The following is a 19,697-nucleotide window of genomic DNA, read 5'->3' as shown; positions in this document are numbered from 1 at the left end:
TCTCACAGAATGAAAAATTTACAAACCGAAAAGGACAAACAATGATTAATTAGATAAAATACTGTAAAATTCAATAAAATAAAACAGGATTAAGATAAAATGAAATAACACATTGAGTGTAATAGGATCAATGACTAAGAAAAGCCAAGCAATGAAAGTGTTTTAAGAAGAGATTTAAAAGAGGATGCTGAGTTTGCCCGCCTGAGATCCTCTGGCAAGGAGTTGCAGAGTTTGAGTATGAACATGATTCTCTCTTCTGCAGATTTTAATGGAAATCAAAAAGACAACAGAGAGTCATCTTGACACAATTGCCAGGCTAGCAGTTGTTCTAGCATACAACCTCTCATTTAGGGTTGATTTCCTCACAATCCTGAGAATTACTCTTTATATTCTGAGATAAATGAGTGTTACTACAGAGCCTGCTACTAGAGTTTGAACCCAGTGATTAATAAGTTAGAATTCAAAAAAGACTACACCTAGTGACATCTGTGTCACTTGAGTTGGCTTGGGTTTGTGTGAAATGCAGTTCCTACATGTTTTCTCTGTCTCTAGAATAATTCAAACTTAAAGACATACTCACCAAAAGTGAACATGGATTTCAATGCGAGCCAGGACTATAGGTCTTATCCAACGGGAGCACCCTATAACACGAGCACAGACTATGAAGACTACTACCAGGAGCCTGACGCCAGTAAAATCATCATCCCGTCTATCTATGCTCTTGTCTGCTGTGTAGGTCTAACTGGAAATGCCATGGTCATATATGTCATTCTGAAATATGCCAAAATGAAAACAGCCACTAACATTTACATTCTCAACTTAGCAATTGCTGATGAGTTGTTCATGTTAAGTGTTCCTTTCCTAGCCACATCAGCTGCTGTTCGTCACTGGCCCTTTGGGTCACTGATGTGTAGGCTGGTGCTTAGCGTAGATGGTATCAATATGTTTACATCAATCTTTTGCCTGACTGTGCTGAGTGTAGACCGGTACATAGCAGTGGTCCACCCAATCAAGGCTGCTCGTTACCGCAGACCCACTGTTGCCAAAGTAGTCAATGTGTGTGTATGGGGACTGTCACTCATAGTCATCCTGCCCATCATTATATTTGCAGACACTGTCCCAGCACAGGATGGCGGCGTGGACTGTAACTTCTTGTGGCCTGAAGCAGCATGGTCAGTAGCATTCGTGGTCTATACCTTCCTGTTGGGGTTTCTGCTTCCAGTCGGAGCTATATGCTTATGCTACTGTCTAATGGTGGCCAGAATGCGAGCAGTGGGGCTAAAAGCAGGCTGGCTTCAGCGACGGCGCTCAGAGAAGAAGATCACCCGAATGGTGCTGCTAGTTGTGGCAGTGTTTGTTCTCTGCTGGATGCCTTTCTATGTTGTCCAGCTGGTTAGTGTTTTCCATCGTCCCCCAGACCCCATGGTCACTCAGCTTTTTGTCATTCTTAGCTATGCCAATAGCGGTGCCAATCCTATCTTGTATGGCTTTGTGTCTGACAATTTCAGGCGCTCATTCCAGCGCATTGTGTGTTTCCGGTGGCTTGAGTCTGGACTGGATGCGGAGCAGGTGGATTACTGTGCAGTAGCTTTGAGAAGACAAACAACATGTAGCCCTCTGGACTTTCCCAAGGACTGTATGGCTTCTGATATGGTGTTTCGCAATGGGACATATACCTCCCGTACAACCACAGTCTAACGTTCAATCAGAACAGCCGCACAGTGGAGTTGGACATTGAATTTTGATTGATAAAAATGTAATTAAAAAAACCCTATAGGTTTTGATTATATCATCATTTCTATGCAATATCCCCTTGAATACACAAGGGTGAGAGAATCTTGAGAATCTTGGGACACAAAGTCACAAAGGAAAACCCTGAAAAAACAGTTAAGAAATGAGCAGCAAATGTACAACAAAAAATATGAATATGACTGAAAGGATCCCATTAGATGTGTGCATGGATGTGTAGCACTGGTGACTGTAAGCAAAAAGTGGTAATGTTTATTAACATTTTCATTCTGTAAAGTGATTAGTCCCGGTCATAACAGGCTGCTTAAGAACATAAGAAAGTAAGGAGGTAAGTACAAGTGTGAAATTCCATTTTCAGCTGTCACGATGTCATTGTTTATTCATATACTCAAATAAAGCATCCAATCGCACCCTTAAAATCCCCAAATTCTACAGTTCACAGTTTCTAGAACTGAAATAGTAGTTTTCTTAAAAACTACTGAAAATAATGTTTTCATTCACTAACTATTTTCAATGGTTTCTACTTTCAGAACTGCAGATGTAACAACTTAACAGCTTACCCTTATGTCAGCATACTATTTTGATCACACATTTAGTAAGGCGTATATGAAAACTCTCTAATGTGTGTCTGAGATGTTTTTTTGTAAAAAACAACAACAAAATAAACAAACAAACAAACTATGGCTACCACGTTAAAATACTTACAATGGCACCTATTACGTCTTCCTCCTTAAAGAATGAATGAAGTTCAAGTTCAACACAAGTTCAACTGTTGGCACATGATATTTTCTTCACTGTAAAGTCCATATGTGTATGTGCTTTTGAGGTTTCCACACATGTATATAGAGAGAAAGCACCAGACAGATATTGCACTTCACCTAATGAATTTTTCATGTATACGGCATATTCTGCACATATAGACAGTGAAACTGCAGTAAAACATTTGTGTGATATCAATATGACTATCCACACATTATATACAGGCCTGTTTTTGCTGAGATCTGAGCTTGTCAGAGCTGAATCTCTTGATTAGGTGCTGCTGGAGGTGTGTGTGGCTACTCTAAAGCCTCTTAACATGCCTGCCAACATGAAAGGTTCCACAATGCACACATAGCCTGCGTGTCACACAGTTCCAGATATCATTCTGGAGATGTAGAGTGCTTAGAAGATACAGATGCAGAGCTTGTTTGACCAGAAGGATATTAGGTTTGTGTTCACCTGCTAACTCTGTAACTCTGCCTACAGCCTATTGGCCATGTAAACAATTGTCTACCTTTTGTGTTACTGTTTGTTTTGGAGGATTTGCATAACCTGACAGCAAGATAAAAAAAAAACCTGGAAGTGCAAAACCTCTATTCCACAGTAAGGTAAAAATATATATCTCCTGCCAATACAATCATTTTTATGGCCTGTTTTGGCTACCTTACACAATCAGTTATTTACAAAATAAACCATAAACCACAAGCTGTGAGCTGGGAGGAAATTTGGAAATTAAGGGTGCTGTTGGGCATTGTATAAAAGAAGAAGTTATACAGTTAACTAAATGTGTTATTTATTTGTACAGTCTATATAATGACGCTTTCCATACAATGGAAATTGTATTAAACAGATATTGTTTGAACATCATCATCTGTTGTACAAATCTCTTTTAAACTTTTGTATGTAATGTAATTAATCCAATCTATCTACATGTAGTTGTCCTGTAGATTTGTCCAAAACAATTTTTTGTTTTGTTCAAAACCGCTGAAAAATTTATATTTCTGTTGAAAGACAATGTCACCAAGCTTGATGTCCTGTGATGTACTGTATCGGCCCCTCAAAAAGGCTTGTGTCCTTCCTACAGATTACCCAAAAAAGAGGTTTTCAAATGATGCTTAATTCTTTCTGTTTAAGTTTATGTATTTGCTGTATCTATGTTTGTTAACTCTTCATTGATGGATCTGTTTAAATTTGACATTTGTCTTTGCAAACTGAATCAGAGCTGTTCTGTTTTGCACAATATTAAAGTAAGTAAGTAATAGATACATACATACAGTGTATAATCTTTTAATATAATAATAATAATAATAATAATATGTGTGTCTATATATATACACAAACAAACTATAATAAAATATAATAATCATATATTTAAACATATAATAAAAAAAATTGTGAGTCATTGTAATTATATGACTCGTCCCTGTTTAGCAAAATGACAAAAATGCACCCCCTTGGTTAACCTGTCATTAACCGGCCATTGACCGTGAGGGCACTAATTGGAACTTTTCTGTTTTAATCTACATGGCATTTCTAGCCTTTAACTAGTGGCCCAAGAAATTCAAGAAATTCACAGAAGATTTGGTGTTACTGTATTTCAGGTGATGCTCCTCAGCCATTCGAATCTGTGTAATCTAATAAGCACTGCTTCTCCAGTAAGACACATACACACACAAGAGGGAGATGAGAAGTGAGACAACAGTCAAAGAAATATTGTATCGTATTTTGTTAAACGTAGTATCTTATCCTGCAGTGCAAAATGCCTTGTAAAGAGATGAGGAAAGGAGATAAGGAACTCAATGAGGCCACTAAACTCAAGAAAATCTGCTCCATGAACTGCCATCTTCTCCTGGTGGAGGGGTTTGAGCACCCTAATGATCTAAGGAGCAATGTTGTCGGGGGACTGATTGCCCATGGTAGGGTCTCCCAAGGCAAATTGGTCCTGAGGGAGGGGACAGACAAAGCACGGTTACAGGGGGCCACGACCTGGAGCCAGGCATGGGGAAGGAGCCTGTCAGTGAGGTCCTGGTGGCTGGGCCTTCACCCATGGCGCCCTGCTGGACATAGTCTGAAGCAGGGACATGGGTCTGTCCTACAGTGGACCCACCACCTGTAGGAGGAGTCAGAGCACACTGGTGTAGTGTGGATTGGGTGGCAGACAAAGGTGGAGACCTTGGCGGTCTGATCCTCAATATCCTAGGGCATCCTAGGGCAGTTTTCACATGGAGCTGGTCAACGCCATCCTTTCTATAATATTCAATTTATTTATATAGCATGAAATCACAACAAAAGTTGTCTCATGACACTTTCCAGTTAGAGCAGGTCCAGACCAAACTCTTTAATTTGATTTTTAGAGAGACCCAACAGAAACCCCAATGAGCAAGCACTTGGCGACAGTGGCGAGGAAAAACTTCCTTTTAGAAGGCAGAAAGTCAGAAATAGTAAGGTACTATGAGCTCTAAGGGAAGATAAGGTGGTGCTTGTGCTTCTTCATGTTAATGATACATCGTCCACACTCACAAAGGTTAGTCATGGAGTTCCCCAAGGTTCTGTCCTTGGGCCAATATTATTCAGCCTGTATATGCTCCCCATTGGTGATATTATTAGGAAACACTCCATACATTTTCATTGTTATGCGGATGACACACAATTGTACTTATTAATGAAACCAGATGAAACAAATCAGCTAGTCAAGCTTCAGGCATGTCTTAAAGACATAAAAACCTGGATGACCTGCAATTTCTTACTTTTAAATTCAGACAAAACTGAAGTTATTGTTCTGGGCCCCGAACACCTTAGAAACAAATTATGCAGTGATATTGCATTGCCAGATGGCTTAACCGTGGCCTCAAGCTCCACTGTAAGAAATTTAGGAGTTATCTTTGACCAGGACATGTCCTTTAACTCACACATAGTGAATATTTCAAAGACTGCATTCTTTCACCTCCGCAATATTGCAAAGATTAGGCACATCCTGAGTCAGAAAGATGCAGAAAAATTAGTCCACTACTTTTGGTTCTTAGAGTCCTCAAAAGTAGATTGGGAACCAGAGCCTTTAGTTATCAAGCTCCTCTACTATGGAACCATCTTCCGGTTTTGGTCTGGGAGGTGGCCACCCTTTCTATATTTAAGAGTGGACTAAAGACGTTCCTCTTTGATAAAGCTTATAGTTAGGGCTGGCCTAGGCCGGCCCCTAGTTATGCTGCTATAGGCTTAGACTACCGGGGGCCCTCCCAGGTGGCCGCCCATCTTGAGCCAGGGTCTGCTCCGAGGTTTCTGCCTTCTAAAAGGCAGTTTTTCCTCGCCACTGTCGCCAAGTGCTTGCTCAAGGGGGAATGTTGGGCTCGCTGTATTTACAGTTTAATTAAAGAGTTTGGTCTAGACCTGCTCGAATTGGAAAGTGTCATGAGATAACATTTGTTGTGAATTGGCGCTATATAAATAAACTGAATTGAATTGAATTGAATTGCTTGACCATTCAGGGTTTTGTATGTGAGGAGGAGAATTTTAAATTCTAAACAGACAGCCAATGTAGAGAAGCCAATACAGGAGAAATATGTTCTCTATTAAGCGTTTTTGTCAGTGCACATGCAGCAGCATTCTGGGTTAGCTGAAGAGTCTTTAGGGACTTATTGGGACAGAGTGATAATAGGCAGTTGTAATAGTCCACCCTGGAGGTAATCTCTGTTACAAAGAGTAGTAACAGTAACAGAAAAACTCGGAGAAAAGTAATAAAAAATAAATCCAGCCATTGTCACAGCTTTCATGACTAGTTGGATAATCAGAAAAACAATCATAGATTTGCTCTCCAACTACAATTATACTACGATGAATTTGAATGTGCAAATCGTCTTGGGTCAAAAAACTTATACAAACCTTCCTCCAAAGCTGAATTCTGCCCTGATGAACATCCATTTGCTATCATTGTTTCATGCACAAGATGCTAAGAAATATGGTATGGATGAAATATTGAAACCTTTAATAAGGGACTTAAAAATACTTGAAACTGTTGGGGTTCCTGTTCCATTTGCTGAACAACCTATATGTGGTACGCTTGCACAGATTACAAGAGATATCTTAGGTATGCATACCATTCTTGGGGTCTTTGAGGCATTTAGTGCAAATTATTTCTGTCGATTTTGCTTAATTGACAAATGTTCAGCACAGTCAATTTTCTCACCCAAGTTTGACTTTAAGGTCGCTTGATGTGAATGAACAACACTATGCCAGTTTGGTGGATGATCCAACATTAATGTCTTCTTTTGGCATCAAGAGAAAAAGCATACTTAATAGTGAGAACTATGTTGTTGACATCATGCATGATATTTTGGAAGGGCTGGGTCAATATGAGGTCAAACTTCTTTTTGAATATTTGATTGAACATTTTATCCCTAGAGAAAGTTTGTTAAACATGATATAACTATGGCTATTTTGACTTTTTATTTTTGCTATTTTGAAAGTAAAAACAAGCCAACACATATTAACCTTGTCTCTGGAGGACATGGAATAACATTAAATGCTTCACAAACACTGTGTTTACCCACAAACATACCTTTGACATTTGGCGACCTGGTTTGCACTGGCGCTTGTTGCTGAATATTATAAATGTTGTGTTTTCATACTCAGTCACTGAGGGAATGACCATGTATTTAAAGCACCTTATTGTTGAACATCATCAGGTCGTCAAAGAGTTGAAGCCCTCAAAAAACTTGCTTCCAAAACATCATCTCATGGTGCACTACTCAAGGTGCATCAGAAAGATTGGACCACTCATTCATATCTGTCATATGGGCGTGATTCCCAATTTTATGTTGTATCAGAAAATTGTGAAGTTCTTCCCTGTTTTTATGTACTTCAACAGGAGTAAATTCAACGGTTTACCTCATGTTATACAATATTGCACTAAACAGAGACTGCTGTTATGTTTTAATTGTTCTGACTAAGTCTAAGTCTAAGAAAAAGTCTAAAAAAAGGGTTGAATTAAATATATTTTAAGTGTTATTCCTAACGCTGGTAATGAGTTAATATTTAAATTTATTTAGTTTTAGTGTTACATATACTCTGTATCAGATTAGAACTTTAACACCCGGAGTAAAGTTTTAACTCAGAAGAAGGGGGTTCCAAGATCAACTAAAAAAAAGAAAATTGTTATGTACATGTACACTAAAACTGAGTTGTTTTTGACTCACAGGGAGTTCATTCCAAAAGCCAACATTTGCTGTGTGGGGAGGGATCTCAAGGCTGCACTGTAGGTGGTCGACAGATGGTGGCACAGACCACCGCCTCTGTTGAGGGGAGGTTGTTCCAGGAGGACATATATGGCTTCCTTCACCTCTCTTTCAAGCCATGTCCTCCCTGTCCAAATTATGAAAATCGCTTCAGTTTGCTTTTGAACTGAAGTCCAGTTGCCCCAACTTAAGCTCTCCCTACACCCTTTTCACAGAAATGTGAAATTTCACAGTGGTCAGATCTGTGGATGGATGAATGGGTCAGGGTGTGAGAGTGACCGTGACAAAACCCTGGCAGAGGGATTGTTCCCTAAAAACCATGACTCGAACATCTGTGCTTGTACTTTGTGAATACAGATAAATCAATAATGCGTATCACTGCCATTAGCTAATGTGAAGCAGCAAAGTTACCACAACACTTACAAATATGGGAAGGAATTCACCTGTCCCAAATAAAACTCTCAGAATTATACAAATATCACAAATATCACACCACACCTTTTTACCACACCTTAATCATCTAGTATGTCGGCTGGAGCAGGGAGACAAGTGGACTCTAGTGGTTTCCCGCACCTCACTTGCTACACACAAGAGACAGGCAATTACGTGATATCATCAGTGAGGCAGATGCACACCTGTTAATTAGAGCCAGTCATCTTGATGAAGAGTAATCATGTCCGAAAAAACTGGTCTCACTAATCCTGTCTCTGTTTCCTCAACATTTTTGTTCTGCGCAGACTCACTCCAGCTGTTGTGCTTTCTGTCCTCAAAAATGTCCTCACCCACTGTGAGATACCTTCAAGTTGGTCTTCTGTTGCTGGGGAGGCTCTCTGGCCATCCTCTTGTTTATTGTCAACCTGCTGTAGTTGATTGCTGATGATTGTTGATTGCTGGTTCTGTGACTCTGTACCAGTGATTTAGATGACGCCTGTCCAATTTTCCCTTCTTTCACAGCGGTTGGGGTTGCTGGAAACACTTCGAATGTGACTTCTCTCCTGGGCTTGTTCCGCCCTGTCTTGAAGACCATGATGTTCATCCAATTGCCTGGTTGACCTGTCTTGGTTCACCAGTCCTACCCACATTAGCACTTTTCACCTGTTCAAAAATAGTCTCATATGTAGCAGTTAGTTGTTCAAGCGCAGACCTTTGTAGTAAGGCATAGGCATGGGTCGACCAGTAAACACGTCATGCAGTGTTAGATGCACATTTTGAATAGCCTCCCTTTTATTCCAAACACATTTTTCACATAGATTGTTTTTCTGATGGGCTGGACATTTGATAATGGCCAAGGCTAGGGGCAAATGTATGGCTTCCAGTATTTGTAGTATGGCTGGTCCATGAGTTATGGGTGTGCCATCAGTTCTCTGAATCCCTCTTTGCTTCCAAATCTGTATACATAAATAGCAGACTTTACAAGCATAAAATATTTTTACGTCTTCTCTCACTTATTTTATTTTATTTTATTTCATTTCAATTCTTCCTTGCATTTATGCATATGCATTTAAGCTTTTCTTTCTTTTCTTCTTTCATTTTTTAGGAGAACCCAACAAATAGTACAGATATTTCCTTTCACAATGTTTGCATATATACTAAAGCAATACCTCTTTTTCTCAAGCACCAACCATATGCTTCTCATGCAGTGTAAAACTTCAGCTTTCCAAACATGAGAATGACAACCTTCTGCCTCAGTTTGAGCAGCTGAGATATTGTTCTTCAGTCTGTCACCCTCTTCAACACTGTCAAAGGTGATTGCATCGTGTATCTGGGTTTCACCCAGAGCTGATTTTAGACCTATGAATTAAGCTCTCCAACCAGCATGATGTATAAAAACATATAGTCATTAACGTATCTCAGTTAAAAATTGTGAATTCCGTGGGTCAGGTACTGTGAAGTAAATAATGCTGAACTGCTGAAGTGAAGCTCACTATAAATAATAAATAGAATAAATAGTCTCAATTACCATCAGGATGACTTGCTGTTTGGTTTCACTTGTTCCTTTTATTTTCTGGTGGTGGTCAATCCTTTAATATCCTTCTTCCCGTCCCTGTTTTTATCGTCTTCTCTTTGTCCCATTCTTGTTCCTCCATGTATTTGTTGTAAGAACAGAAAGTCCTTCGAACCAAATCACAAAATATATGGAATTTCATAAGGATACTCCCAAGCAAACCCATGTTTTCCCATGCCCCTAATGAGAGGACTGCAGATGGCCATAATGAATGTAAAATAGGAATGGTAAATTTCCCCCCAAAACAAACCAGTGACTACTTTTCCAACAGAAATAAAGCAACCATAATATCACTTTACAGGCCCTTCATCTGCCCCAGTTCTTGTAGTTGTTGAAATGTCATACTAATGTTGACTCTGGTCTGACATCTTGCCTTATCCAACCTCTTTTTTTATTTACTTCTTTCTTTTTGTTTTGCTTTGCTGCTTTGCTGCATTGTTTAGCACTGCAAACAGTTGTAGGCATAGGTGGAACTGGAAATTTTGACATCAAACAATTTCTCTGCCCTTCTTGTGTAATTTCCTCACTATAACTTTAGCAATAATGCAACTGTACTGTAACATGTCTCTTCTGAAACTAATTGTGGATGCATTCAAAATCAGTCTTGACCTAAATCATCAGATTGCCCCCTAGGCATCCCCCTGCCTCAATTAAATGAAAAATTCAGATGTATCACAACAGTATGATGTACAAGTACATGCTTACTTGAATTCAAAATTAAGACAGATTAAGATAGGGCTTTATTATTCCCACACTGGGGAAATTCTGTAACAAGTGACAAGTTGTTGTCCATTCATGCTGGACAGACAGTGTCTTAGTGTCTTTTATGATACCTAACCTATTTATACAAGATATTTTTTAAAAAACCGAGTTAGTACCTTTTAGCAAGAGGTGTAATCTCTCCCTCTTCTATCCTGATTTGCATTTGTGTAATTTATTGCATTTACATGTGAAAGCCTCCCTTAGAGCTAGGGGCTTCTCTGCCTTGTAAGACTGCCAGAAATTGGAACTTCACCTCATTTTCCAGCAGTTCTTGGCAGTTTTCTGTACTGCCTACAAATTCTCATGAACGGCCTTCAACTTCTATGCAATTTACAATGCTGATTACTGCCAAAAATCCTACTTTTTAAGCATGCTAGCCTTGAAAGTGAAAATGTCCATTCATGGGCAATGAGTGCACAGAAGGTATACAGCTATACAGACAGATAGGCTAACCTACCATTGTTTACCAAGGATTTTGCAGCCTTTACGCTGTCTTCAAGTGAGTATATATCAAAAATGATTATCACATTATCACATTCTGTTTTATTTGCTTTACGTAACATCCCAACTTTTTTGGAACCTGACTTGTATGGTATAGGTAACGTTATAGTATAATTGTGTAGGTTCCAGACAAAGTTTGTGCCTACTTTTATGTGCATCCACCACTGTGACATCCTTGTCAGTGCAGAAAATTCACACAAGCAAATTTTTTGTTATTTATCACTGAAAACTTCACAAATGACAAACTATTCAGTCATAAATGACATGTAAAAACAGGTAGCCTGTTAATGATGTCTTTATCTCATAATTTCTGCTCTGCATGCTGTTGCATTAGCTTAAATTTTGATAATAAAAGCTATCAATACTGGTACTGGTTTCTTTGGTTTTTACAGAGCATTGGATCAAAGCAAATTTTGTTGCTCGCCCAGGAGCAGTGATCGTTATGTTCCCAAATCTCACTGACAACATTATGATTATAATAAAGCAGAACAGTACTAAAATAAAGGCACCATTCTACATAAATTACATTACTGATAATGTTTGTGCCTGTTACTTGTAATATTGCCTATTAGTAAGAGCAGTACTACAAGAAGTAGTGACTACAGTGCTCAGGCTGCATTAAAGTCATTAATTTAGACTTGATGTGGCCCTTTCTGTCCAGAGTTTGAATCTCTTTTTAATTTGTGGCCTCCTGTGTTTCTGTGGGTGTGATTGTGTTTGTGAATGTGTCAGCCATCTATTAGACTACTGTTGAAGTACTAACCTCCCAATTCCCAATGCATACAGGGATCCAGTTTCAATCCAATCCAATTTCTAGAGAATAAAAGTGCACATATTATAAATATTATATTGTTCATATTACAGTTTTTCTCAATTGTTCACACACGTTTTCTGAAAGCACACCTCATATAATCAGAACTCTACACACAAATCAAAAAAACACACACAGTGGGCAAAACCCCTCAATTCTCCTGCAAAATGAAACTTTACATTCAAAACAATGTTATTTAACACTATGATGAATGGAAAACACTTCTTCTCCATTCATCATAATGACTTTTTGTTCAGTGTTACACTTACTACAGACAGTACATACATAAGTGTGTTGTAAAATATTTTAGAATATTGTTTTTATTATTTATATATTTATTTATATTTATTTATATTTATTGTTTTTTTTCCCACAAAATGAACACAGTGTACATCCCAACCAACACAAAGTTGCACATACAGTGGTCTACATACAACACAACAGAAGAATTTACTGTTACAGTAAAAAATGATAAAACAACTATGCTGCATCCTGTCTTCTGTTTCGGTCTGGCCACAGCACCTCCTCCACATCACAAGCAATGTTTTCCCTGGCCAAACAGCGGGGGAAATATCACCTAGCATGGACAGTCCAGCCATGAAAAGCATCAGCTGCTATATCTCCACATGCGTCTTCCATAGCTTGGAGATACACTTTCCATCTCCAGGGAGAAAAAAAATTCCTCAATAGGATTGAGGAATGGAGAATATGGATGGAGATAAACAAATAAAAAGCGTGGGTGGGCAGTGAACCAGTTATAAACCAGAGCAGCCCGGTGGAAACTTACATTGTCCCAAATGACAACATACCTGAGCTGCTCTGGGCCAGTCTATCTGATCTGGTGGAATGAGTGTGTTGTGTAGGGTGTCCAGGAATGTGATCAGATGGGCAATGTTGTAGGGACCAAGGGTAGCATGGTGATGGATGAGTGGGTCATCGCTGCACACATTCCCACCACGCTGGCCAGGGACTTCAACAATGGCACGCTGGCCGATGATATTCCTTCACATCCTTCATCTTTTTGTGAGGTTGAATCCAACTTCATCAATGAAAATGAACTGGTGCTCCACTGCAGCCATGCACGGTGGTGCAGTGGTTAGCGCTGTCGCCTCATAGCAAGAGGGTTCCAGGTTCGAATCCCGGTCTGGGCTCTTCTATGTGGAGTTTGCATGTTCTCCCTGTGCCTGCGTGGGTTTTCTCCGGGTTCTCCGGCTTTCTCCCACAGTACCAAAAACATGCACATTAGGTTAAGTGGCTACTCTACATTGCCCCTAGGTGTGAGTGTGAGAGTGTGTGGTTGTCTGTCTTTGTGTGTTGGCCCTGCGATTGACTGGCGACCAGTCCAGGGTGTACCCCGCCTCTCGCTCGTAGTCAGCTGGGATAGGCTCCAGCTCCCCCGCGACCCTGATGGATAAGCGGTATAGAAAATGGATGGATGGATGTTCATGACCTCAGTTTTCTGTTCAGGAGACATAAGACGTTCCCAACCACCTTGTGCTGGTAATCTTTCCGTTATACCTAATAAATACCTTATTTTTACAGTCATACAGAACAGTCCACAGGCAATACTGTACTACTGTACTCGTTGAGAACTGTATTGATACTGCAATTTTTTGTGAGATTTCTTACCTATTCCCATTTCTGAAAGTCTGAATGATGGATGCTACAGTGAACCTGCTTGCATTTGGCTGTACTCTTTGCCCAGCCTCCCTCATTATTAGACCATGGCTGACCACATGGTCAACCAAAGTGGCTTGGATCTCATCAGAGATTACAGTCCTTGGCCTTTCTCGTCCTTGTCCTCATCCTCCCCATCCTCCCCATCCTCCTCCTCTTACTCCCACTCCTCTGGGTCTGGCTCTGCCTCTGTTTCCACTGTTGGCATCCATTGCTCCAAAACAGAAGAGCTCACCTGTTGCCCTTTGCTACAGCTCTGATTGCTAATTGTAAAGCTGTGTGACAGGCAATCACCCATGTGATGAGTCAGTGTGCATATTAGGGCAATTAACTTCAGAACTCGGAATAACAGTGTGTGCCTTGAGAAGATATTTTCTTTGTGCCAAATGCAGAGAATTGTGTGTAGTGTGTTTTAGAACTGCAATTTGAGTGTAAAGCAGGAATTGTGCTTGTAGTTTAGCAGAATTGGTTCAAGGTGTTGGTGCATGAGTTACATGTTGTGGTCATTGTGTCTCAAGTACAAGTATTTGTGTGTGAACAATTGAGAAAAACTGTAAACCAAGTGGACTAGGTGCAGTACATTGTCGTCTGGGACAACGTATCTTTCCACCGATCTGCTCTGGTCCAAAATTGGTTTCACCAGCATCCTCAATTCACTTCCACCATACTCCCCCTTTCTTAACCCAACTGAAGAGTTTTTCTTGGCATGGCGGTATACGACCTTCGGCCCTATGTCCAGATGCCCCTGATCCAGGCCATGGAACAGGCCTCTGACCTTATCAACACAGCTTCTGTATCACACAAGACGATTCTTCCCTCATTGCCTTGCCAATGTTGGTATGTTTGCTGTGTTTACAGTAGTAGTAGTAGTGTAGATCTTTCTCTGTTTTGTTTTTGGTTACACCTCACCAACTCCATTTCTTGTTGGTCTTTAATGCATGTTTGCTATTTCCTATCCAGGAAAGACATCGTTCTGCAGTGTCTGTGCACTCATTGCACATGGCCGGAGTTCACAAGGCTAGGTAGAGAGCTACAGATATTAATTAGCTAGTCGCACAAGAATAGCAAGAATGTTTGCTGTAGCAGTGACAGAAGACTCATTGAGCAGTTAAGCCATGGCATTAAGCATTAACCTATTGTAATACCATTACAGATATTTTGATTACGTTCAAACCCTCCGCTCACGTGTTTGTTGAAGTTTTATAACATCATTTCCTATAACAATTGTCTCATCAGACTTCTTCTGTTTGTAACTATTTTTCTCAAGTCAAGTTACTTGTCTTACCAGTGACCACTATTTTTGATGTGACCACATCACACAACTCTACATCCTCTTCCAGCTCATCATAATGGACATCATACAGGAGCCACTTAGCAATGCCTCAAGTAGATTGTAGTTATAGATTGTCCTCCTGGATCCACATTCTTCACATGTATTTTATAATCAACATGTATTGAAAATGTTATCATTGTAATGTGTGTATTCTGATTTCTGCATAGTCCTTACCTTACATTCCTGTCAACCCTGAGAAATGGATCCCCCCCTCTTCCTGAAGTTTCTTCTTCTTTTTTGGAGGAGTTTTTCTGCACTTGAGTTGTTCATTTATGTCAGTCTTGTTACATTTCTTAGTTATTATTTCAAACATGTTACTAAGTGGTCAGATGTCATTAAATACTCCTGCTGCCCGCACAATGACTCCTCGGAGCCTTTGGCCTCTTTCATCAGCTCTGCAGCAGATGCAGGGAGGAGCTCACACTTACTCTTCTCCACACGTCTGGAGATTTTCCTTGGAGGTCGACAGTCTTCTCTCTTTACCTCGAGCTCAGTGGAGAGCTCATGGTTGAGTGAGATTTGGACATTGAGCTTAGTTATCAGCTCTTCCAGCTCTCTCTCAAAAAGTCTCTCCTTCTGCTGCAGGTTATTGCTCTCCTCTGCCATCTTTTCACAAAGGGCTTCCTTCTCAGCCTTCAGCTTGTTAATGGTACTCCAGCCCTCTAACACTGTCTCTGAGTGAGACTTGATCTCTTTGTCAAGCTGGAGCTGAAGGGTGTCTGCTTGCTGTCTGGCAGTGAGGACATCAGTTTCATACCTTTGGCTGATCTCTTGGTATGAAACTCTGACTTTCTCCAGTTCTTCTTGGAGAAGCTTGTTTTTCTCTTTCTCCCCCTGGAGCTCAGCTGAGGACGTCTGGTATTCTTTTTGCAGGACTGTCTTCTGTTGGCTTCTCCTTCTCTAGCTCAAGCTGAAGGATACCAGCCTGCTGTCTGATATTAGTGACCTCAGTTTCATACCTCAGCTGGTCCTAATGGTATGAAATGTTCATGCTGTCCAATTCTTGCTGGAGAAGTATTTTCTTTTCCCTCTCCACCTGGAGCTCAGCAGTGAGTGTCTCCTGGCTGCTTCTGTGTGTCTCTTGCAGTTCCTCATAGTACTTTAGAAGGATCATCCTCTGCTGGGATTCCTTCTCAAGTTCACGCTGAAGGGTGTCAGCCTGCTGTCTGTCCCCGCTGATCTCAGCTTTAAGCTTTTTGTTGATCTCATGGTATTTAGCATCGATTGTGTCCAGTTTTATTTGGACAGCCTGGTTCTTCTCCATCTCTGTCTGGAGCTCAGCTGTGAAGTTCTCCTGGCTGATTATATGTGCCACTTGAAGTTCCTCATAATCTTTGTGAAGGACTTTCTTCTTCTTCTCTCTGGTGGTATCTCTCACCTGAGCGGCAATCTTTGCAGTGCTGGGAATGTGAGTGTTTCTTTGGCTTGTACAATTAGATGCAAAGAAATGCTGTTGTTTAAAGTAGCAGCTTGTTTCTGATGAACAGATGTCCTCTGTGTCATTGTCTGATCTGGGAGATATTCTTGTTTGTAAATCACCTTTTTGTCACTTTTTCGCCAAGTGGTCGCAGCTGAAAGGTCTGAAATGATCTGACTGTCTGAACAGCTGCTGCTTATATCGACCTGCTGTGTCACAGAACACAGAGAATGGAATTTTTCCTTTAACACTTGAAGGCTGAATTCTGTTTTGCTTTGATTTGTACAGTTCCATTCCATTTTTCTGCATGTCTACATTCTAAATCGCAACCTGTAATTTAAATGTGAACAAAATGGCTGCTGCACTAAGAAACATTCAAAACTGGATTTTAAACCAATTATTGATCTCATACTGACAGATAGGTCTGACATGACGACTTCGCACGAATGCACGAATGTTTTTATTATCAGCTGAGAACCACAAAATGCAATGTTTTAATCTTTAAGTTCAGCTTCTCAGATCATTTCTTACAAAACAGCTGAATTAAAAACAAAACATGAAATTGAATATCTCAAATGTATAGTACAGAATTTTACCACAGACCTTGCTGACGATGTGCAAAAAATGTTGTGTTCCTACCTTAAAAGAGACAAGGTCCTACATTTTACAACAGGTTCTTTACAAAATTTAGATCTACTAAATACAACAAAACTGTACAAGCAGAATTTCATTTTTCAGTGGTGTATTTTTTTCTTTTTAAATCCATCTATCAACCAGTTTCCTGGATGTTTTTGGAGTTATTGGAGAACACTGGAGCACCTGGAGAAAACCCAAACAGACATGGGGAGAATGTGCAAACTTCTCACTGCACCACCATGCCCACCATTCCTGATTATGGTCTGTCAGGGGGCAACAGTGCTGGCCACTGCACCACTGATGAATACACATAAGGCTCCATGGTTGTCAATAGCTCATGCTTACGGGCAATCTGCAACCACACTAATCACAATTGAGGAAGTGAGGGAGCTGTTGCTACCTTTACAGGTGCATTACCACCCCCAGCCATTTGTACCTTTAAAACGCCAATTATGTTCCGCAAGTGACCAAACAGTCTTTTTATGATAACACAATATGCTCATGATGCATTATTGGGAAAATGCTCAGCTGATTGCTTGCCTTTCTTCTCGTTGTACTTAATGTCCTGTTTAAGACTACCAGGTTACTTTTCTTTTCAAATGTACACATCTGAAAAGAAAAGTAACATACTTAGTTACACATTTATGTTGTGCCTAATTTATTCTTATTATATGGATACTAATTGAATGGACCTGTTATTATTTACCTGGGGTGACATGTAATTTTGTTTGTATATCTATCAATCTAATTTGGTCCTCCTCAGTATGCCTGGAAATGCTCATTTTATGCCATCTGCATTGGTCCAAAGAAAAATGATGTAAGATTAAGACAGACTTTGAGCCTACATGTTATCAGTGTATACGAGCTCCTGCCAAATTGCTACATATGTTCTGAATGTCCTAAACTGTATATATTCCATTTACAAGAGTATGTCCTTACAAGAGTATGTGGGAAAACAGTAAAGTCATCTCCCATTGTCTAGATTTAATTTAAACTTTAGTGATCAGATGAAGAAAAAAAATATTCAGACAACAGGTTTGGCTTGGTTACAGTCACTGCAGGTTGCAACAATACATTTATGTTTGTACAGCATGCTCTCATTCATCTCATACTATCAGAACACAAACATACCTCTTTATTTGCCATCCTCAGGTTAGCCTTTGGCAGTTTTCTTGTTCAGTCTCTGCTGAATGCATTTTTGACTATACCGCAGCTCCAAGAATGTCTAATGAGGAAAACTGATGCTGCTTCTCAGGAACAAAGTGTTCCCTGTGTGATTGCTTAGTATTTTATCCTGAATATTCAGGCCCCACGAAAAGATTAATTACCCCTCTGTGTATTCTGAAAACTAATCAAATTCATGCATAATAGTTATTGATTTCTTGACATTAACTAAGAAAGAAACACTGCTGAATACAATATAAGGGCAAAACTGCAATCTTTCAGTCCCCCTGGATGTTGAGAGTTCCCCACCAGTCTGTGTTTACACCCTTTGAGTCCTTTCCTCCCCTTGACTCCATTGTGTCATTTTTAAACAGGCAGGGCGTTGGAATGCCAGTGTGTTGTTAATATTGTATTAAAATGCTATGAGATTAAGAGGCAAAGGCTTTTTCCCCCCCTTTTGCCCCCCCCCCCCTCTGATAGGCTTTTGGGTTGTTTTGGGTTGGGCTGTTTTTTTTTTTAAGTACTTGATTCATATGTAAATAAAAGAAAATAGGCAATCAGGTAAGTCATTGACCTTGCAAGCCTTATCTAATCAGGCAGGTCATTCCATATCCAAGAAGCCCTGACTGCAAAAGCCCAGTCATCTTTAGTCTTTAACCTCAGCTTGTATTGTGTACTGTTTGTTTTTTTAAAATTTGTTCCTACGCTGGAAATCAGTGTCCCACTGCAGTAATAACTCAAACTACATCTTCCACTGTCTGAAAGATGCTGTCTAGACACTGTCTATGGATGCTTTTCATTTGCCAAACTAACCAGTTGTTCCTCATTCATAGTCTTTCATCTTGTATAATTAAAATATAATCTCAAAAAACTCTTGCATTACTTTCAAATTTCTGCAAAGTTCTGCATCACCTGTGCAGTGTGTATTTAAAAAAGTTTGACGTTTTTGGCGTTAGAAGAGAATAGATGTCAAGGATGAAGACTCAGAGACTGGTTTTTAAAATAGAGTGAACAGTCACAACATTAAAACCGCCTGCTTGATATTTTGTAGGTCCTCTTTGTGCTGCCAAAACAGCTCTGACCTCTGGGGGGTATTTTGTGGTCACGGGCATCAGAATCTTGGATCCTTTGTGTCCTATGAATTGGAGGTGGGTCTTGCAGGTGAGAGGGTGAATATAGCTTATTCCAGTACATCCCACAGGTTCTTGATCAGGTTGGGATCTGGGTGGTCTGAAATGTGATGGGGTACATTGTCCAGCTGGGGGTCAGAGGTATCAATGTTGTTGCTGACTGGTGTCTGGTTATTTTTCCACCTCCTAAAAAGAGCACTGTTGCTCCCCTAAACTATTAGGATCATCAGAACTCTCTCCCATGCTAGCTTAGGATAAACCCACATCCTGGCTTCTGCTCACTACTTAACACAGACATAACATATATCTTACGCCATCCTGCTTTCAGACTTATTTACTGTTTTGCAGATCCATGGTATGTTACTACCTACACCATCAAGTGTAGTTGTTTACCATTGTTTCAGAGAGGCACATTTGACAGTTGCACTTGCATGCACAAGACACAGTTTAGCTTGTATATATTCAGCCCAAAAACCAGTGAGGCATTTTACAACTTCAAACTTCATACTTTTTGTTGTGATTTGG

The 19,697-nt window shown here is 40.0% G+C and overlaps 1 protein-coding gene across 1 annotated transcript; it reads left to right on the top strand.

Moving 5' to 3' along the window:
• Nucleotides 1–515: 515 nt before the first annotated feature.
• Nucleotides 516–2,434, top strand: sstr1b (somatostatin receptor 1b). Its single transcript, XM_046381512.1, has one exon. The coding sequence runs from the start codon at nucleotides 592–594 to the stop codon at nucleotides 1,696–1,698; it is 1,107 nt and encodes a 368-aa protein (XP_046237468.1). The 5' UTR covers nucleotides 516–591; the 3' UTR covers nucleotides 1,699–2,434.
• The last annotated feature ends 17,263 nt before the right edge of the window (nucleotides 2,435–19,697 follow it).

The sequence above is a fragment of the Scatophagus argus genome, chromosome 23, assembly GCF_020382885.2.
Source record: "Scatophagus argus isolate fScaArg1 chromosome 23, fScaArg1.pri, whole genome shotgun sequence".
NCBI classification, from domain to species: Eukaryota; Metazoa; Chordata; class Actinopteri; family Scatophagidae; genus Scatophagus; species Scatophagus argus.
Note: the sequence above shows the minus strand (reverse complement) of the source record. Positions and strands in the feature narration are given on the sequence as shown.

Bases quoted from the DNA above. Each gene is read 5' to 3' on its own strand.
- sstr1b (XM_046381512.1), top strand. From the start codon at position 592: ATGGATTTCAATGCGAGCCAGGACTATAGGTCTTATCCAACGGGAGCA.